This window comes from Eumetopias jubatus, unplaced genomic scaffold (assembly GCF_037043125.1).
Source record: "Eumetopias jubatus isolate StellerSeaLion01/CBP00866 unplaced genomic scaffold, mEumJub1_p1.0 scaffold_5, whole genome shotgun sequence".
In the NCBI taxonomy this organism is placed as follows: Eukaryota; Metazoa; Chordata; class Mammalia; order Carnivora; family Otariidae; genus Eumetopias; species Eumetopias jubatus.
Window position 1 is genome coordinate 22,423,942 of NW_028274811.1, and position 22,890 is coordinate 22,446,831.

The 22,890-nt window shown below is 35.2% G+C and overlaps 1 protein-coding gene across 1 annotated transcript in view; it reads left to right on the forward strand.

The window, feature by feature from the left end:
• The window catches only part of SLC12A2 (solute carrier family 12 member 2), a 103,754-nt gene that overhangs the window by 48,343 nt on the left and 32,521 nt on the right, over positions 1-22,890 (forward strand). Inside the window, exons 5-15 of the mRNA XM_028103478.2 lie at positions 937-1,076; positions 2,876-2,986; positions 5,091-5,199; positions 7,584-7,711; positions 7,809-7,893; positions 10,344-10,495; positions 15,889-15,996; positions 17,263-17,386; positions 18,496-18,597; positions 19,969-20,124; positions 21,372-21,471. Of these exons, the coding sequence (XP_027959279.1) occupies positions 937-1,076; positions 2,876-2,986; positions 5,091-5,199; positions 7,584-7,711; positions 7,809-7,893; positions 10,344-10,495; positions 15,889-15,996; positions 17,263-17,386; positions 18,496-18,597; positions 19,969-20,124; positions 21,372-21,471 (1,315 nt within the window). The remainder of the gene's footprint in view (positions 1-936; positions 1,077-2,875; positions 2,987-5,090; positions 5,200-7,583; positions 7,712-7,808; positions 7,894-10,343; positions 10,496-15,888; positions 15,997-17,262; positions 17,387-18,495; positions 18,598-19,968; positions 20,125-21,371; positions 21,472-22,890) is intronic.

Below are 22,890 nucleotides of genomic sequence, written 5' to 3' on the forward strand. Positions count from 1 at the left end.
GTCCCGGGATGGAGCCCCACATTGGGTTCCTGCTCAGCAGAGAGCCTGCTTCTCCCTCTCCCACTCCCCGTGCTTGTGTTCCCCCTCTCACTGTCTGTCTCTCTCTCTCTGTCAAATAAACAAATAAAATCTTAAAAAAAAAAAAAGAATTAAACAGTTCATCAGTATCTAAAAAAATGTATATAACTTCATGTAACTTTACTATTACTAAAACTAAGTTTGATTATTATCTAGAGACCAGAAATAAAATAGAATTTTAGAAGAATTCTTAGAGATTTCAACTAAGCATTAGAATTGACTCAAAATCATAATACTGATTAATATTTAAGTTAGAAAAATACTTGTTTCATGATAGTTCATTTAATGTCCTTGTTGACTATTACATTTAGGTAGGATTTATTAAAATATAAATTGTATCTATTTAGGATACGACCTTATGCTTGCTGTTCTTTGCAATTTCTTGGGCAATTTTTTTGAGTCTTAGTAGTCATCTTACCAACAAATTACCATACCAGTATAGGTTATTGAAATCATCTCAACTGTGATTTTAAAAGTTACATTAAGATTAAAACATTACTGAGAAAATCATTAGGAGATGATATTGGTATCTATGAATATGAGTAGGAGGCTTTTGTCCATTCTAGTCTAAGCTTTAGAAGAGAGAATAGGGATTTAAAAAGCCAGATGATTTTATATTTGATACAGGCAGAATTCTCTGGGTTTTGAGAACTGCTAATGAATGAAGTGGATTGTAAAGAATTCTTTTGGGATGTTTCTTCCTGAAAATATGCTCACCCACTTGCTTATTAATATAACAGTTGTGCTTACTGGAGGCATGTGCTTTCTGAACTCTTTTGTGTTATTAAAAGGATTGTTTGACATTTAAATTCCTAACTTGAGTATTTTGGTTTTTTTTTTTTTTTCCCTTTCCTTTAGGAGGAGCATATTATTTAATATCCAGAAGTCTAGGACCAGAATTTGGTGGTGCAATTGGACTGATCTTCGCTTTTGCCAATGCTGTTGCAGTTGCTATGTACGTGGTTGGATTTGCAGAAACTGTGGTGGAGTTGCTTAAGGTAATTTCTGCTTCTGGACATTGGTTTCCCAAATCTTTATTGAGGGTTTATGTGCCACTCCCCATATTGGATCCTATGAAAGCAGTGATGCACACAAAACGTGTCCTTCAAGAAGTTTAGTGTAAGAGATAAAGTGATGGTGATACATTGTCAGAAGTGGGTAGTTATAGAAGACCTTGGCAACACAAAGGGTAATCACTTAACTTACTACCACCCAGGAAAGGGGGTCACAAAGGAATGTGAGTAAGCGTTTTCCAGGGAAGGGAGTCTAGGTGTTAGCAGGCAGGTAGGAGAGGTGGGGGGTACCATGAAGGGGGAATATGGGAGAAAAGGAAACAAAGGCCTGGAAGGGGTAGAGTGCGGTGTGTTTTCTAAAAAAAATTCTGCAAATATTTCTATCTGATTGTAGCACAAAACAGAGATTTAAGACTAGAGAGGGAAAAAAGGGTCGAATCAGGAAAGGTATTGTTTGCTGATAATTGGGGTCTTAATCTCAGTTGGAGTTAGGGGCTGGGACATGATCAGATTGGGGCTTGAAGAAGAATATAGAGCATGGATCTGTGGGCTCACAGGTGGAGAGGGAGATCACTTAGAACGTTGTAGCTATCCTGGGAAAAGGGATGGTGGTGTACATTCAAACAATGACCAGTGTAGCTGGAGAGGTATGGGTGAACTGGAGAGATTTTTAAAATGTTAAATGAGTGGACTTGATGATTACTGGGATATGGGAAATTAGAGAAAGAGAAAGGAGGATTTCAGGTATATATATATATATATACACACATATACACACACACACACACCTGAATATATATATATAAATATATACATATATATATGATAAATAGATTTCTGAGTTGGAGGTTTAAATGGAGGGTAATGGCCGCACAGACAGTGTAGTTTGGGATGTCTGACTGGAAGAACCAGAGGTATATCCAAGTAGAGCTGGCCAGGAAGTAGTTGATAATACTGCTCTGGAATTCAGAGGAGGATTTGTTTGAAAAGAGTCATTGGGATGTGTGTAGTTAAAGCAGTAGAAGTGAAATAGGATTCAGCATTATTAACTGAGAGCAACCTTGAGAGACACCTATAGTGGTTCATGTTAGGTTAGGTTGTAAGTCTGTTCGTCTGTGTTCGGATGCCGTCCATTAGGAAGTGTAAGATCTGAGGGGGACTGACACTTATGTTGGCGTTGCCCTTAGCTGTATAGGCCTAAGGGATGGGGAAAAGCAAGGGCTGTAAGAAAGCAAGCAGTATAACTATTAATGGTTACTATTCTTTTGTTATTTAATTTAGCATGTTTTTAATGTCATTGATATTAAACCACAAATAGTTTTGCTTGTTAGCGTGGGAACAGTGTGTGTTTTTGGACAACTGCATGAACATGTATTCATCTCTTTTTCTTACAGAACATTAAAGACCACTAAAAGCATGAGTTTGCTAATCACAGTAATACAAAATATATTTCTTTAAAAAATACTAACTGTGAGTCCTGCTTAGGCATATTATGATGTATTTGCTTGTTAACAATTTCATTTTTGATTTATTGAGTCTGTATTAAATATAGCCTTTATTAATTTGATCCTATTTTTGATGTCTTGAGTTTTTTGAATGGTGCCTCAGTAGTACATAGTTAGTTATTCCTTTTTCTTAGGCCTTCCTCTTCATTCCTTACATAGGTATTTATTCCACTTCTTCATGTAAGAGATTCTGATGTCTCTGAAATGTTTCCAAAAGAATTAAAGAGCTTATCTGAATAACTGAAATTGCTCATTACGTTTATAATTCTCTTTTTCTAGGAACATTCCATACTTATGATCGATGAAATCAATGATATTCGAATTATTGGAGCCATTACCGTGGTGATCCTTTTAGGTATCTCAGTGGCTGGAATGGAGTGGGAAGCAAAAGTAAGTAATAAACTCACTGGAATATCTGTACATATTTAACATACGAACTTTTAGAGTGTTTGTTTAGGGACCACTCTAAAGTGCGGTGATATTTTTAGATTTCGAAGATTGCTTCAGTGGCCATTTTCAGAGAAGTTTGTGTATCAGGTTATTTTCTATCTGACAAGGCAAGGAATGTTTACAGATAGCAGTCAGTCTAGCATCCACTTAAACACAGTACTTTCGGGGCGCCTGGGTGCACAGTCAGTTAAGCATCTGCCTTCAGCTCAGGTCATGATCCCAGGGTCCTGGGATGGAGCCCCACATCGGGCTCCCTGCTCAGAGGAGAGCCTGCTTCTCTCTGTCCCTCTGCTGCTCCCCCTGCTTGTGCTCTCTCTCTCTCTCTCTCTCTCTCTCTGTAAAAAAAAAACCCAGTACTTTTTAACTTTGGATTCCTGCCCCCTCTCCCCCCCCATTCCTTTCCCCTCTGCTCCCTTAATCTTGATTCAAGTTATTTAGAATCACTTAGGTCAGTATGTTAGGTAGCCCAGATTAAAGTTTTGGCTTTGTAATTTATTTAACAGTTCAATTTCAAAAATAAATACAGGGGCAGTAAACTTCAAGTTAGTGCCCATAAGAGATTAGAGAAGCTCATCTTGCTCCTTGCTGTTGAAGTCTCAGAAATCATGGCTACCAAAGCCAGGACCACTGTGTCTGGGAAGGGTTGCTGAAATCACATGTTAACTTGTAGGCAGAGCACCTGGCATTATTTCTCCACCTTTGAGAGAATATTCCTCAGTACTGCTCTGCTTTCCTGACTAAAGCATATCCACAAAGATCCTGCTGAGGATCTCCAAGTCCCCTCTAGGTGTCGTCATGTTTCCTTTTATAAATTGTGTAAGATCCTATATTTCTGCTGTATGTGAGCCATGATAATATTTATCAGGTCAAAAATTAGGCAAGTTGGAAAGAATAATTTTCCCAAAGTTGTTTAAGTCGTTAGTATATAATTAGCATATAATTAAATCATTTACTTATACTTTTAACCATTTGACTTAACTGAAAAGAATAGAATTTCATCCTACCTGGGACCGGATTAGCATTTAAGCAGTTTTTATTCTCATGGATGACACAGGTTTTCATGAATATCTGCCTAACTTTACTGGGAGGTGAAGAGTGGAGAAGGAGAGGCGGGGGACGGGGGCAAGATAGTGAAGGGAGTCAAATGTGTAAGATTGCAGTTATCAAATAAATGTCATGGCGATACAATGCACAGCATGGTCACTGTCGCTAAGACTGTATTGCATATTTGAAAGTTGCTTTTTTAAAAGAGTAGATCTTAAAAGTTCTCATCACAAGAAAAAAATTTTAAACTATGTATGGTCACGGATATTAACTAGACTTACTGTGGCAATCACTTTACAATTGCATGTGTATGGATATTGAATTGTTATGTGCTACCCCAGAAACTGATAGATTGTTACATGTCCGTTATATCTCACGAGCAAAACAAGAAGCGTGCGGGAGGAGGGATGGCAGTTCTCATAGATGTTCCTTCCAGTCCCATTACTAATTCAGTCCTCCTCCTGCAAATTGTCTTCCTCTTTTTGTACAGTGAGTTTATTACTTACTTTTGCTTCCCACTCCATCCACTTTTTGCACTAAATAAATTACACTTCTTTTCCTGGGGCTGTCAGACATTCAACATTGTGTTTGGACTTGGTGTAAAACTTGTGTTTGTGGCACATCCGTTCCCCGTGTCAAGACTGTACTTCCATCGGAGGGGGCAGTAAATAATGATAAAGGATGAAAAGCCTGCAGTGTTGTGGAATGTATGGGGCTTTATGATTTGTGGGATGACATGCACACCTTTAATTCATTTCAGAAATATTTGGCATGATCCTACTTAGGCGATCCATTTTTTCGCTAGTATACTGAACATTTTAGGATAGTTCTTTAAAGATTGCTTATGTAGTATAAGTTTATTGAGCACCTCAAAAAGCTTTTTGAGGCACTGGGAAAACAAGACAAGTCTCTTCAGTCACAGAAGTTATCCGAGAGTGAAACTAAATCAGTGGAGAGACATGAGAGATTTGATTTTGATTTTTCATGTTTAAAATTCCAGGCTCAGATTGTTCTTTTGGTGATTCTACTACTTGCTATTGCTGATTTCGTCATAGGAACATTTATCCCATTGGACAGCAAGAAGCCCAAAGGTTTCTTTGGTTATAAGTGTAAGTAAAAAAGACAGACTCTCTTTTTAAAGGTGCATGTTATAGCATTATCTATTAGTAAACAAAGTTCACTGTAGGTAATTTGTAATATAATTGATTTTGGTGGAGTGACTCACACTAATTGACAATCCAATTTAGTGTTGCCTCCATTATGTATGTTACGATCAGAGTAAAATACCACTTTTATTTACATCTTCTGGTTGTCATTCTTAGCATCAAAAGATGATAGAAGGTAGAAAAATCAGTGCTCCTGAGGAAAGTTGCCTTTGTTCTCTGTAATTTTGGGAATTTGTAACTGAAATGGTGACTTTTATGCTCACATGGCTTTTTCATTCTTTAAGTTGTATTTCAACACAACAGTCTAAACGTACCTACACCTATGAAGAAAATACTCATTGTATAATGGCAACTTCAGTTTTTCTACCCTTTTACATTATACCTTGTGAGGATTTTCCACAGTTTTCATCTTTGTGACCCTTTTCATTCTGCTTCTAATTGTCCCTGCTGGTGAAATTTACTTGTCATTTGTTATTTCCTTAAGTCTCTATCTGTATTTCCCACCCCATCACCATCCGCCGCTCCCCACCAAATGGAGCCACTCTGCACCTGCATCTGCACAGGGTGAAATGGAGCAGGAAAGAACACTTGGATTAGCGTCAGAGAGGGTTACCGTTTAGGGTAATAGATGTGTCTTCAGTTGACAAAAACTCCTCAAGAAACTCCCTGTTTTGAAACCCTAGAGGGAGAGGCCTAGCTGCGGTACTCCCCAGTTCAGCCCAGAGCTATTCATACAGATCTGTGAAAAGATACAGAATGTACAGCAGTGCCCTTCTTCCTTCACAAAGTCTTACGGGGGGAAAAAAAAATCAGCTGACACAAACTGTGGATCCTAGAGACCTAGTTCGTTTACATTCTGGTGTAAGCTTACTAATCTTTTTGATCACAGTAACAACATATAGTCCTTGATCATTTGTGAGTAGCACTGGTTTGGCTTCTCTCAGACACTGACTTAGTTGTGTGGGTAGTTTTCTGATAGGAATTGTTTCAAGGTTTATACCTTAACCAGTGACATTCACCCATTATTTGTGCCTGCTGGTCCTGGGTTGATAGTGGGATATCTGTTCTTATTACTAATGCTCGTGCCTACGTCTAAACTGGGCTTTAAATTCCTGATTTTCTAGATTGGGGGAAGAGGTGTTTACTAGGCATGCCAGAAGTGAAAATTAAAACCATCACTTAGGTAGATATTTTTTTACATTTTATGCTTTCATAAATTATATTTGTGACATTTCTTGTCCTTAGAAGTGATTTTTTTATGTTATGAATTTTTCTGAACATTTCTTTTTGCAACCTTACTTCTAAAAGAAGTGTTAAAAATTATAGGAAATGATTATTTCTAAAAATATACCTAGTAATTATATATTTTCTGTTTGTGACTTTAGTTGATTTAAAAATAGCTGCCAATATCTGCTAAACCACATTTTTCATTTCCATTTTTTTTTTTCAGATCCTTGGCACCTTATAAAAGTATTGCATTGTTATCTAGTATAGTAATAAATATTGTATAAGTAGTGTATCTGGGTTTATCTCAGTCTGAAGTAAATAAATCTAAATATACTTCAGAATGTGACTTTTCTTTTTTGGTGGTTGATACTGCTTTGCTGCCTTCTCATTCATTTTACTAAGGTAGTGAGATACTTAATGGCTCCAGTAGGAAAACCTGGTGCATGGTAGTTACTCAGATGATGGATGGATGGATGGATGGATGATAGTTAAGTAGTTGTTTCAATGTCAGGGCCCATCAGAATAGATGGAAACAGTAGGACTAGTTGAAGCTTTCATTATTGTTAAAATGGAAAGGGACTTTACCTAGTTTGCCTTAGCTAAAATTATATGGAAGCCTGATGAATAATCCAGCATCAAAAATTACACAGGTCACCACAAGGAAATAGAGAACTGTACAGATAGTATATAAGTTGGATGTAAGAAAAAAAAATGGGTCCAGATTAGTATGATGTTTTTTTATTTTCCTACCTCCTTTCTTATTTCCTTGACTGACCCCAGACATTGAGAAGTTTATCCACGCTTTGATTGACATTTGTACTAGAGATAACAATCAAGTTAGAGGTGCTTGAAACATAATTAGTAAGGTATACAAAATAGTAGGCACGGCCCAGGTCAAATCATCATTGTGATTATAAACTCTTTCCTCATACAAGAAAACAGGCAATGCCATGCTTTTACTAGGAAATAGTCAAGAATTTACCAGTTAACTGAACTGAAGAAAAGCTACATACATACATACATAACACTTACACTTGACCTAAATTATAATGGTCTAATCTGCTGTCCATTAATTGCCAAAGATATTTTGTTCTCCACAGCTGAAATATTTAATGAGAACTTTGGACCAGATTTTCGAGAGGAAGAGACTTTCTTTTCTGTATTTGCCATCTTTTTTCCTGCTGCAACTGGTATTCTTGCTGGAGCAAATATCTCAGGTGATCTTGCAGTAAGTATTACAAAGTACTGTATGGATTTTGTGTAAAAAATGGTATACATATATTTATTTTTAAAGGTAGACTCAAAATTTTTTTCTTGTCCTCTAGGATCCTCAGTCAGCCATACCCAAAGGAACACTCTTAGCCATTTTAATTACTACGGTGGTTTACATAGGAATTGCAGTATCTGTAGGTAAATAGCCTTATATTTCTCTTTCAGAAATTTCATGATATACATACTTTAAATATTTATTTCCATGGTATTATATTTTTAACTTCTAATTTCAGAAATACTTCAATAAAAAGATGAAGAGTTGCGTATTTTAATTCAGAAAGAGTTTTAAGTAAACTAGTAGTGATTTTACAGATACTACCTAAATGCCCAGATGCCCTCTTGTTTTTTTCTCTAGGATCTTTATGAATTAAATTAAAAATTATGTAAAGTCCTCTTTGCAAACTCTTAAATTTGACTTAGCTATATTTTATAGAAAATACAATTCACATAGTAGAAGTAAATGCATTTTACTCTGTGAGCATTATAAAATTCTTAATATTTTTTATGGTGGTTATTTTATATTTGCATGTTAATCTTACTACATATGAAGATTGTTTGAAGACATTTAAGCAATGCTTGGCATTTTTTACCAAAAAAACTGATTTTGGTAGATAGGACAGTCTTTATTGAATGAAGTCTTATTAAATTGAATGAACCTGGTTTTCAACCTTTTATTACATTCATGAAATCATAGCATTTTAAATGAACTGGAAAGGACTTAAGTGGTCAACCAGTCTCTAAATCACTGTTGTACACATGAAGGAATGAAAGCTTAGAGATTTCCTACCAAAGATAAGTGACACTTGATTTAAAGAATTGTTTCCTGGCAAAGAGAGATTTTATTTTGTTTTTTAGTGAATTCTTTAAAGACTCTTAGTTTCTTTAGCTGAAACGTTCCCCCCAAAAAGTAAGTATTGATTTATATATAATTGACATGCACTGATGGATAGTTAAAATTTTTTTAAAACATTTATTTTAGAGAAGGTGAGAGAGAGAGAGAGAGAGCACAAGCAGGGGGAGGGGCAGGCAGAGGGAGAAGCTGACTCCCCACTGAGCAGGGACTGGATCCCAGGACCCTGAGATCATGACTGGAGCCGAAGGCAGACACCTAGCTGACTGAGCCACGCAGGCGCTCCTGTTTATTCTTACAGTCCATATGTAGATTTCTGAAATTCATTTAGAAACAATAATTTTATATATATATATGTATATATATATATAAATAAAAGCTTAGCAAAAATATTTTTGTGTTCCCCTAAAAGTTCCTGGGTCAAGAAAATTTAGTTTTAATTTAAAGAATGATATAACTGATTGTGTTTCAAATTGGAAAATAATTAGTTACACCAAACAAATGTTTTCTGTTTGTATCTGTCTCTCTGATGTGAGCCGTCATACTTATTTCATTCTGTCCATACTAGCCCTTGGAGCAGTAGGAGTAACCCTTCCTCCCTGACACTCAGGAGTGGGGCCAGTTTCTACAAGAGTGCATGTATAACTGGTTCAGAGTAAGGGAACCTTCCCCCCGCCCCCGTCACCTGCGATGTAGAACATCAGAGTATGAAACATAAAATCATAGCTGCTGTAAGGTAGACAGGGCTCTTTTCTCTCCTCACCCCACATGGTTTCACAAGTACCTTTAAGGAAACATGGTTTTGCAAACACTGCTCCGAGAGTTAGATGAAGAAATTTAGGAAGAACTTGATTAAAATATTCTCCCTTTCAAACTTAATTTTCTGTGTGTTGTTCACTTTTGGCTGCAGTGTTTATAATTTTTACTATGTGATGAGACAGGAGTGTTAAAGTGCTTCGAAAGTCTAAGGAATGGTAATTACTAATAGTTACACATCATATGTTGTTCCAAATAATGAAGTGCTTTTTTCCAAGAAAAGTTTTTAAATGTCATAGTATGGAAGTTTTCAGTTTTGCACAAAAGTAGAGTGTATTTTCTAATGAACCATCACCTACTTTCAACAAAGTTACCAAGAAGTAACAGTATATGGTGAATCTTGTTTCACCTGTGCCCATTCCTTCTGCCCCAGGGGTTATTTTTAAGCAAATCTCAGGTATCACGTGCTGTCTTATCCGGATAGACTTACTTGAGCCAAAGGTTTAAATAGAATTATAATTCATTAATGTTCAAATTGTTTCCCTTCACAGAAGATTGATACTACCTGAAGTCTGATCTTTGGCATGTTTCACATATAAAACACTTCGGAGTGCAGGAAAACATTTCTACCATTTGGAACTCTTCCAACAGAGTTTTCATAATTGCTTAACCAAATAGTTTTGCTCATTACCATTTTCCACAACTATATGTATGGGGTTTTTTAAGTGTGCATGTGTGAAATATTCGTCTCTGTAAGATTTTGTTTCACTACTTAAATATTGGGGACCATGATGCTTTTCCAATTCTGTTTGAGGTAAATCTATTTAAACTGTAAATGCTATATGTAAATGCTGAAAATGTAAGTACTGTTAACTAGTATATATTCAGTCAGTACCATAAATTCCTTTATGGATATATGTAATTTTGAAATGAATATAAATTTCAGTTATATTACTTGTTGTTATTGTCCCTTGCCCTTCAGGTTCTTGTGTTGTTCGAGATGCCACTGGGAATGTTAATGACACTATTGTAACAGAGCTAACAAACTGTACTTCTGCAGCCTGCAAATTAAACTTTGACTTTTCATCTTGTGAAAGCAGTCCTTGTTACTATGGCCTAATGAACAATTTCCAGGTGAGCCTCGTATTTATGTTATGCTGACATTGTATATATAGAGGTCAGACTGCTATCAAACCTGAGCATTCAGAGTACAGCAGTCGGTTAGAAGGGAGGACCATTGTAGGACCATTGTTACTTTTTACCCAGATAGCTGTTTGAAAAGTCTGTAGATAAATAATTGGGCAAACAGATAAATACTGAAAGGGTAAAATCTGAAGCTGTTCAAGAGCAAAAGGGCTCCCGAGGGTAATGCTTTTATGATCGTGTATAATATATAGTATATATATATGTAGTGTATAGCTTCAGAAAGCAAGGAAGCATCTCACACATGCTCATATTTGTTGGGTCTATTTCTGGATTCTCTGATCTGTTCTTTGGTGTTTCCATCTATGAGTCCACCAGTACCATACATTCTTGTTTAGAGTAGTTACATGATAAGTCTTGAAGTCAAGTAGATTGATTCCTCCCACTTTATTGTTTTTCAGAATTGTTTTAGCTTAGTTCCTTTTGCTTTTTCATACAAATTTTAGAATAATGTTTATCTACAAAAAGTCTTGCTAGGATTTTGATAGGAACGTATTGAACTTGTGTATCAATTTGGGGAGGATTGGCATGTGTCCCTATATTGAGTGTTCCAATCCATGAACACAGTATGTCTCTTCATTTGTTCAGATCTTTGGTTTCTTTCATCAGCATTGTGTAGTTTTCAGAATACAAGTACTCGACGTGTTTTGTTATACCTAAGTATTTCATTCTTATTTTGAGTATTTTATTATTTTTTTAAAGATTTTCTTTAAAATCTTTAAAAGTCCCCCAGTGTGGGACTTGAACTCACAACCCTGAGAGCAAGAGTTGCATGTTTCACCGACTGAGCCAGCCAGGCCACCCCTTAAGTATTTTAAATGAGTTCTGTACTCAGTGAAATGAGTTCAGTTTTCTAATTTGAGGTGTCTTCATAATTGCTTTATATTTTAACTTCCCTTTTAAAAAAGTGTTGGTATCAATAGTGTTATTAGATAAGGCCCATGTAGTCATGCTGTGGTAAACTCCCATTGAACACTAGAATTAAATTCTTAATGGATGCTTGAAGGTTTGTGACCTTTCAGAACATATGAACTATAACACTACTTGTCTAGAATTTAGAGAATATCATTCCTTTTCCTTTTTGTTATTACCTCTATAAGGTTCCAAAAGCAAAATGAAATTTTTGTAACATTTATGGGCTTTTACAGAGAAGATTATACTAACTCAAAGTGAAAATTAAAAATTTTGATTCTAGTGTTTTTACAGTTTAGTGTAAACATAATCATTGAGAGTTCACTATATTTTAGAACAATATACATTTTATGTAGAATACTTAAATTTTGTAATAAATTTGTCACTTAATTTTTAATCGTTTTTTTTTATTTTGTGTTTTAAGCAATTGACTGCATTTTCATTGGTTATAAATATTGAATCCAATTATGTAATAGAAGTTTGTTTGTTCTAGTCACAAGACCTAGGCATAGTCGTAGGAATGAAAGAAAGTATTCATATCCAGCTAATGATTCAGGCCAGTTCTGACATTGATATTGTGTATGAAAAGCACAAATGTTGATCTCTGCCCGGTGACTGAAAATGCCAATCAGATTTCTGTGTTGTTACCTTAAAATACAAAAGTGTGTTGTCTTTGTCAAGTCTAGTATGGACTCATTAAAGCAAAGAGGAGTTTGGTTTATGTAAAGCAGCTTTTCTAATACAACAAAAAAATTTTTTAAAACAATTTTTAAATGCCTTGTAAAGTGAAACTAAATAGAAAAAAAATCCTGAAAAATGCAAATTGCTTGTCATTTGGAGAATGAAGAATGATGCATAGAACGTATGTGAGGGGCCTCTAAGTTGGAATATGATCATGAAGTCTATACAAAGCCACACTTGATCACACTGTTTTGCATGTAATTGACATTTCATACTTCAGGAGGAAAAGTGATTTGGGTTGCCTTACTTGTCTTAAATTTTTAATTTTACATATATAGTCCTAATGTTTCTGAATGTAGTTCTATATTTTCATGTCCTCTGAAACCTTTGACTCACCGTTGCTTACTAAACAAAGTGTGAGCTTCTTTGCTCTGTCAGTCAAAACCCTTGATACCCAGACTTATATCCCACAGCCTTATATCCATACTGAACTCCAGTGGTTGGATGTTTGTACACATACACATGCATACATGCTTACCCTACTCTCTTGGGGTTGTTTTGTTTTGTTGCTTCACTCTTCTGGGAATGCACCTGCTTTTTTCTTTACATTTGTCCAAATCTGCCTGCTTTCAAGGAGACCCAGTTCCATGAAGATTTTCTAAACTACAGGTCATCAAAACACACACACACACACACACACACACACACACACACACACACACACACACACACTACAGGTCATCAAAACACACACACGCGCACGCGCGCGCGCACACACACACACACACACACACACACACACACACACACCCCGTACAGAATCTTACCATTCATTGCCACTTTTCTACCTTTTATCGGACTTTTGTCTTTTTTCCCCCTTACTAGAGAGAAGACCTGTGTTTTTGTTATCTTTGTTTGTACTTTGTATTCTGGACAACACTGGTGTTACCATTATTTACATTCATTATCATTGTCCTTACTACTCATATTTTATCATTAAATGGTGGAAAATGCAGAGGTTACCAAGTAGGGTAAATATATAACTAGAAAACAGGAAACTTGGCAAATTCTAGAAGCAGAGTATTTCGAGATGCTAAGCATGGAGCATTATTTACCTCAGTTCGTGGAAGAAGAGATGATATAATGGAAGAAGAGAAAATGGAATTTTTCCCCAAAACATGACAGATGAAAAGTCAGTTATATATAGTGCTAGTGGTATATGTTTTGCCTTAATCCAGCAGTGTATCATATTTTCTGTTCCTTGCTTTCTCTCTTCATTTATCTCCTGTCTTTGCATTTGTCTTTGAGGTCATTATAGACAGGCACAGAATTTTGTGTTTCATAAGTATATATAGCAGAAATCAAGTCTGCTACTTTTTTATCTTGGTCCATCTTATATGTCTTTTATAATCTCCTTCCCTAAAGACAGGATTGGCAGTGCTGATCTAGTATTAAAAGCTGTGTAATACAGTGATTGTGAAAAATACATGGCATATACCTAACCAAATTGTTACTAAAGGGCTGAATAGAAAATGATCTTTTCAAGATTTTTTTGCTCCTTGAAATGCTCAGAGAGGGTAATACTAAGGTTCATTAAAACACTTTAGTGTATTTTTAACACTGGGTCTTTTGAAAGATACAGGGGGAGATACTTAAATGAAACAAGGTGGAATTATGTACACTTGTAACCAGATTGTTGCACTATGGCCAGGGATTGTGCCTGTAGTTAACTTTACATCTGGTTTAAAGTATAAAATTACAGTCAAGTGTATAATAGTCACTAACACCTTAAAACCATATCTCCTTTATCTCCTTGGCGTCAGTTGGCACATGGTCTTGGTCAATATAAATGAAAAGTAGGGATGCCTGGGTAGCTTGGTCGGTTAAGTTTCCAACTCTTGATTTTGGCTCAGGTCATGATCTCAGAGTCGTGAGATGGAGCTGGCTTAAGATGGAGCCTGCTTAAGATTCTCTTTCTCCCTCTCTTGCTCTCCCCACTTGGGCACGCACGTGCTCTCTCTCTCTCTCTCTCTCTCTCTAATAAGTAATCTTAAAATATATGTATAAAATATATTTATAAATACTATATATGTATTTATGAATTTTATATATATATATGTATATATGAAGTAAATCTCCTAAGGAAGGAATGAATTTAGGTGATGGTCACCGTTCACTACTGGTGAAATTTATAATTGGATGGGTCAAGTTGACAGTACCTGAGTCCACCAGACATATTTTCCACCTCAATTTTATTTTTTCACAATTTTCAAAAATGTGAAGGGACAGTGCAGTGAATACCTGTATACCTACCCCTTCACTTATATTTATTACTTGTTTATATTTTACCCCATTGCTTTATCTTTGTGTGTATATATATATATTCTTATCTCACTTAAGCAATTTAATGTTGACAGAATACTGTTATCGAAATGTATATTCTATCTTCATCTTTCCCCACTTGTTTCGGTAATGTCCCTTTCAGCTATTTTTCTTAGATCCAAGATACAATCTAGGTCATGCATGGCATTTAGTTATTATTTTAAATCCTTTAATCTAGGGCTTTGTAGCCTGCCTGTTTTAATCTTCCAGGACATTGATATTTTAAAGAGTCCAGGCAAGTTACTTTGCATTTTGCCCCTCAGTTTGGATTTAGCTGGTTGTCTTCTCATGATCTAAGTGATCAATTCATTTTTTTAAAACTTCATTAGGGAAATGTTTGAACATGTGCAAAGATTGAAAAGCAGTGTAATGTATCTAGCATACATTTTCCAGCTTTACCAATCACCAGTGCTTGGCTGACATTACTTTATTTATAACTTCCTACTATCCCAGATTATTTGAAGACCAATCATAAACATAGATCCCTTCAGGTAGAAATACTTCCACAGTTAGCTCTAATATTTAAGGTCTCTTTTTAAAAAGAAAAAACATAACCACAGTACAAATCTACTACCTTAACGTCAAAAAACAAAAACAAAAAACCAGAAAGAAAGAACCTACCTGACAGAAGTGTATTGTACCATCTTGAAATATTACTGCCAGAAAACTTGTGCTTCAGTCTGATGACCTGTCTAGGTCTATGAGTCGACTAGAAATACAGAAGTGAGAGCAGCAGGTTAAATAACAGAAGTTGGAGGTGCAGTCAGCAAAATCCAGAGTGTGAGGCTTCTATAGGACAATGACCTAAAAATAATAAAAAATGAAACAGTGAACCTGTGGATTGAAAAAGACTTAAGAGACATGTGAACCAAATTTAATGTGGAGTCCCTTTGTGGATCCTGATTTAAACAAACTATTTTAAAAGGCAAGAAAAGATGGACAGCTTAGGGGAATTTGAATGCTGATAGGATATTTGGTGGTGTTAAGGAGTTACTTTTCAAACTGTGATAGTGGCTTTGCAGTTAGGATTTTTTAAAGTGCTTATGCATTCGAGGTGCATACTGAAACTTTTATGCATTGATATCTGGGGTTTGACTCACAATGATGTGGGGAATGGTTCATTATGCTATTCTCTGCCATTGTATGTCTTTGAAATTTTACCAAATAAAAAGATTGAAGGTGAGGGTTCATGGTAAATCTGTTTCAGAAATTTTTAATGCATAGAATTATTATTCCTGTTCATTATTATCATATTTCCCTGGTATTAGTCTCCTTCATTACCATAATAAAGATGTGAGTTTTTTGAGTGGTTTGTAAGACTTAATTTTCCATTTTTGTCCCTTTTTAAGGTAATGAGCATGGTGTCAGGATTTGCACCATTAATTTCTGCTGGTATCTTTTCAGCCACTCTTTCTTCTGCATTAGCATCCCTTGTGAGTGCTCCCAAAATATTTCAGGTAGGTATTTTCACATTACAGGCTTTATTGAAGGGGAATTTATGGTAATACATTTCATTTTGAGATTAATTTTTTCAGATTATTTGTTTACCTCATAGGTGTTTATGATTTATACACATGTATCTCAAGCCAGATATGTTTAACTTTGTGTGTTTGAATGTGAATGTTTCTGTTTATATAAACTCTAGTGCATTTACCTACCGTCAGGGTGTAGTCCTTGAGTTGTCTTTCTGGAAGTGGTGATGAATTTTTGCTTTTTTTGACATATTCTCGTTGGTCAAATTTTTCTAATGTCTTATCAAGAATAAGGAATGCATTCCAAGCATAAATCAGAAGAATTAAAGGATCTTGTCCCTCTTAGCATGATGTCAGTCTTTATGTTTTACTTTACAAATATTTGAATGCCTACCATATGTCACACGTTGTGTTAACTACTTAGGGTAGAAAGATGAATAAGGTAGACATTATCTCCCTTTAATGAGCATTCAATAAACAGCCGATACTGAATGGGAAATACTTTTTATTACTGAGTCCAAAAATGAAACGTTGATTCTGCATCCTTGTTCTTAATATTATAGTTGTAGGCAGTGAGTACAGTAAATGTAGAATATATTTCTTAAAAAACAATTTTTAGTAAAGCTTTAAGAAAAGTGGTGAAGTTTATAATTAGGATTTTTATCTGCTTTAAATCTAGGATTCAGAACTTTTTCTTAATGTAGGTCATACTTATGTCATATTTACCAAGTTTTCACATTTCTTTTATTCATGTACCTGCTTCTCTGACTTTTTTATTTTCCTGAAAGAATTTCAATATGAGTGTGGGGTTAAGCAGATTAAAAACTTCAGTGGTATTCTGAACCAACTACCTTTTATTTTTTTTTAAAGATTTTATTTATTTATTTGGCAGAGAGATACAGAGAGAGAACAAGTAGGCAGAGAGGCAGGCAGAGGGAGAGGGAGAAGCAGACTCCCCGCTGAGCAGGGAGCCCGACACGGGGCTCGATCCCAGGACCCTGGGATCATGACCTGAGCTGGAGGCAGCCGCTTAACTGACTGAGCCACCCAGGCGCCCCAGCAACTACCTTTTGATGCTTGAAATGTTTGGTCTCCTTTATGGATTGTAGGTAAAGCAGTATCATACGGGGGAAGAAAGAACAAGAGTTAGAAACTTGTGTTCTATTCCTGAGTAACCTATTAAAACTGTAAGGAAATCTGTATGTCTAACTGTGTTAACATTTCCTTCTAGTATTTACGTTTCTTCCCTAGGCTCTTTGTAAGGACAACATCTACCCAGCTTTCCAGATGTTTGCTAAAGGTTATGGGAAAAATAATGAACCTCTTCGTGGCTACATCTTAACATTCTTAATTGCCCTTGGATTCATCTTAATTGGTTAGTCATATAAGTGGTGTGCTAATACAGATATTGGAGTATTTACAGTATTAGCTCTAAACATTGAATTATTAAATTATAAACAAAACCTTACTTTGCCTAGTAAACAAAGTTAGTTTCTTTGTGGTCAATTTAAAGAGTATATAGAAAATACTGCAAGTAATAGTGCTCAGTGCATATTTGCTGAAATTACTACCTACCGTCATTAAATCCTCATGAGAGGGAACTCCTAGGTTCTTGTCCCTGAAACCAATGAGATAATAGCATAAGGGAAAGGATTTCAGTGCCCCCTCCTGAAGGTACGGCCTTCACTGAGCTACTTTTTGTTTGGCAGTTTTGCCTCTGATCGCAAGTGAGCTAATCAGTCTTCCGCTGCTAAAGATGACAGTGGGCTTTTAATAAATGTCTGATGATACCACCATGTGTGGAAGCTCCCATGTAATGCTGCTAGGTATCTGTTTGGTAAGGCTACCTTGGGAGAACAAATTAGCAGTGTTATGTAAGGTTTCTCACAATCCAGCAATTCTCTTTAGGAGTATTTACCCTAAAGAAACTTGAATATATAACCAAAGAGCCATATGCAGGGATGTCTTTAGTGTCATTAATTACAATAGTGAAAAATAGAAGCAACCTGAATACCTACTAACAGAAGAATGAAACTGCAGAATAATACTCAGGAGTAAAAACAATGATTAAAATTGATTTTCATATATCAATATGAATGAATCTCCAATATAATAAATGTATCAAATCAAATTGCAGAATAATAAATATAGTGTGATATTATTTGTCTAACTTTTAAAATACCAAAATGGGACTACCTAATAATGTTTGTGGACTATATATGTGTAAAACTATATGATATCATTGGAAAAATACACCAACTTTGTAAGGATGAGGTATAAAGGGTTTCAACTATGGACCTAAGGTTTGATTCCTGAAAAGTAAAGTATACAAACTATATCTGACAAAGTGTAAGTATTCATTAAGTCTGAATGGTGGATTTGGGGGTATTCCTAAGGCTGTCATCTAAAGGTTTAAAATAATTTCATTTTTTAAAAAGTCAAAAAGTAATGTGTCAGTAAATATACCTCATGTTTCTTTTGCAGCTGAGCTGAATGTTATTGCTCCAATTATCTCTAACTTCTTCCTTGCATCATATGCATTGATCAATTTTTCGGTGTTCCATGCATCACTTGCAAAATCTCCAGGTGATTTTCCATTTTTAAAAAATTTTGTAAATGCACTAATGTCTTTGATTTTAGAGAAAATAAGACTTTAACATGTTTTAAAAGATGGTATTGTGAGTGTATAGCCCATTAATGCTCAGTCAGCCCTTACAGTTCAGTCAAATTCGCTGAGTTTTCAAAGATCTCTTTATCATGATGTTTCCCAGTAATGTACTGTTTCTTGTCTTAGAACTCGTGTAAGAGTGTTAATCTCAAATTCTGACTAACACTTTGAAAGAATTATTGTGCTTTTCTTTCCCTGTTTTTATTTATTTAGCTGCTTTCTGTTTCAAGTTCTATTCAACACTATTTTGGTGTACCTAACCTGCCCAGAGGAATATTTTCAACACAATAAGTTTGCGGAGTTCTATTATAAAGGCTCTCTTGCAACTGAAAAAGTGCCTCGTATACTTTTATTGAGGGCTTTTTGTTATTAATCATAACGGTTGGACATCAGGGAAAGAATTGAAGGAACAAAAAGCACTTTTCCTTCTAAGGGCCTAAAAGCCTCTCAGAACTTTAAGGATATAAATTTTAGAGGTGTCTTTGTGGCTATGAAGGGCAGCACAAGGGGTGCTTATACTGGCCTCTTCTTTATCTTGGCTGTATTAATAGCAGTATCCTGGTTGTGATATTATAGTATCATTTTGCACGATGTTACCATTGAGGGAAATTAGGTAAAAGGTCCCCAGAATTTCTCTGAATTCTTTCTCATAACTTTGTGTGAAATTTAATTAAAAAAAAAAAGAATATAAAATATATTAAATTATGATTTAAAAATATTTTTTGGCTATGGAATGAAAAATTTAAAACATGGTCTTCAGCATTTTCTTTAGAGTGAGCTTAATTCTTAAATACTTCACCGAAGGTAACTTTCTATACTCAACTGTTAATTTTTCTAGCAGGTTGATCAACTTTTAACAATTTTCAAGAACATTCTGTTTGAACTCTTCTGTATATTCATTAGAATATGGGTATGTCTTATGCTAAAAATCCAGAACATAAAACCACACTACTAAGGGCTGGATTTGAAAACTTTTCAATCTTTTGTAGTTTTTAACCATTCATTAAGATACGTTGATTTAAACATTTTTTTTTTTTTGATGAAGAGTTTATTGAATACAGAAACTAGTAACATAGAATAAAACAGAAGTAAATAGATGGGCTCTCTTCGTGGCCTTCAAAAATTGTGCTCAATAATGCTCTATGACTTTACTGTCATACATTAGCCTTATACTTCTTGTTTAAAGCAACCACAAAGAAAGTTATTTTGTGCATACATATGTACCATTGTCTAAAGCAGATAAGGTATTTGAGTGACTTTGATGTCTCTATTTTATTTGTGATTGTTAGGGTGGCGTCCTGCATTCAAATACTACAACATGTGGATATCACTTCTTGGAGCGATTCTTTGTTGCATAGTGATGTTCGTTATTAACTGGTGGGCTGCATTGCTAACATATGTAATAGTCCTTGGGCTGTATATTTATGTTACCTACAAAAAACCAGGTCAGTAGTTTTTTACATTTATTATGTATATTCAAGCTAGAAAATATCTAGAAGTTCTTTGTGGCTTTTCATATCTAAACATCATCTTTTGTGTACTTGAAAGGTGCTTTGTAAAACCTAAAATACTTCATTTCCAAATACATGTAGTTTTAGTGAAAATAATTACCACAGGGCTTTATTCTCTGGAACTCCTGCTTACCCATAAATTAGATTTAACTAATCCTACTTAAAGAAAAATGACAAATTTGTATTATTAACATGTTGGTGGCCCTCAATATACTTTAAAATTTTCTTTGAAAGGGTTAGACTTAGTGAAATAGCTCCTGTAGTAGCTGTTAGCCTAATAAACATATATATTACTACTGTAGTCTTAGTACCTGCTGTATAGTAAGTACCACAGAATTTATGGTATATTAGAAAGACATAGTATCTTCCCTAATTTGACAAAGGTATTTTTAACTGGGAAATAGTTAAAGATTACCCAGAAGGTGTCACACTGATAACTGTTGGGTGTATCTCCACATAAGACAATGATACTCGGGTATGTTGGGGTTGATCCAGTATAGTATGGTGACCTCTAACTCTGAGGGAAGAACCAGTGAAAAAGGTTTAAGAAGTTTGGGCCCCAAAAGAAGAGTTTAGGAAGAAATTACAAGAGTGGTTGCAGTGTAGTCATGTGAAACTGTGAGGAAACATTTTGTAATCCAGATATGACACAATGAGGTTTTGGATAAGAGTGCTGGCCTTAGAAATGAAATGGACAAAGAAGGTAATGTTTTAACCATCTTAGAAACAATTATTTCTCTAAAATAACAAGTGTCTAAAATCATATTTCGTGCCCAGGCTGTTTATTCAGTACAGAGTGAAATTTGCCTGTTCAGATAACTTAACCATTAAGCACTATAAATGGTACTTCCAGAGTTTTGAAATCTTTCAGTCAGAGAGCTGCCTCTTTCCCCTTAGACCTCTGCCTATATAAACAATAATTTTAAAATAATTTGTGGAACTTCTTGCCCTGTCACCTTCATTTTTTGTACATTTTGCTTTAAAAACAATTACAGTTCAGATGAGCATTTTCGTAGTGTCATGCTATGGACTTGAACTATTGAAAGTTCTGAGTACATTGGTTTATTTTAGCACTTGATTTTTTAAATATGAAAGCACTGTTTACGTCTCTGTGTCTCAAATTGGTTATTGATTGTTGGTGAATATTGGTGTTTTGCTGCATGAACACTGTCTTCCCACAGATGTGAACTGGGGATCCTCTACACAAGCTTTGACTTACCTGAATGCACTACAGCATTCGATTCGTCTTTCAGGAGTGGAAGACCATGTGAAAAACTTTAGGTGAGCAGTAAGGTAACATAGAATCGTTGGTCGTAGGTGGCAGTCAGTTCTTTACTTACCATTCAGTAACATTTTTGTATGCTGCTATTTCATGAGAAGTTTCCTGAAAGCATAGATTATTGTTTTTTGTTTTGGTTGGACTTTGGTTGGGCAGTTTATTCAAAAATAAGGATGAGATTTCTTATCAGAAGTTGACAAAGAGGTGAATTATCTAACTTACCAAAATGTTATGAGAGAGAAAGTGTTCGAAGTCTCCCATTTGAAGGCTTTTAAGTGTCAGCTCTCATAAAGTGAACAGTTTCTTCCCACTGTGGCCATCGAAGTTCTGTAAGTATTGTATACCTACTAAGTAGAGCCAAAGTTAATTTGCCATCAGTAAAAACCTTTTCCTTTGCTTTGTTATAGGAATGGGAACATTGAAAAGATGTATTTTATTCCAAAATACCTTTTTAAATCTTTATCAGAATTACACATAAACATAGTTGAGAGAGGAAAAACTTGGGTTCGTCATGAAAATCTGTAATTGCCCAACTTTTTGTGTCCCTCTTTGTGACATACCACAGGCAACCACTTCGAACTCTTCGCTAATTCATTTAGTAATTACTTGATACTCCCAAACATCATGGTGGTTTTGCTCTACTTTGGATGTTTTAGGCCTTATCTGTTGATGTTTTTCCTTCATTCACATGCGGTGGCTCACGCATGCACTCTTCCCTTCATCCCATCCTCACAGTATCTTTTATGTCACTATTTTGATTAGGCCATACTTCATATTTATGTTTTTATAACGCTTTAAAATGATTCCCAGCTGAGCCATGTAGTAAATTATGATTGCTTTCTCTTTCCTGTACAGCCTTCTTGTTTCCTCTGGAGCCATTTTTTCTTTCTTTCTTTTTTCTTTCTTTCTTTCTTTCTTTCTTTCTTTCTTTCTTTCTTTCTTTCTTTCTTTCTTTCTTTCTTTCTTTCTTTCTTTCTTTCTTTCTCTTTCTTTTTCTTTCTTTCTTTCTTTCTTTTTCTTTCTTTCTTTCTTTCTTTTTCTTTCCTTTCTTTCCTTTCTTTCTTTCCTTTCTTTCTTTCAACTTAATATATATCACCATCTCATCCTTCACCAAACTTAACAAAAGATGTTGTTTTCTGAGCTTCGTAGTTTCTGTTTCTTTGAAGTGTCTTTCTCACTGTTTCCTGTTTCTTTAACTTGGGTTCTTAGATTTAGCCTTGTCTGAAGTAATTGTGGTCCATAGCCAGGGAAACTCTGCATTGGTAGGTGGGGCTTGTCAGTGAAGCCCTTAATGTAGATTAATATGGCTCTACTGGTTCTTTGAGAAATTTAAGTCATCTTGAAGACTTTCTTTTTTTTGATATGATTAGATTGCCCAGAAAAGAATATTTTAATCTGCTTGTTGATAAAAGTCCTGGCTA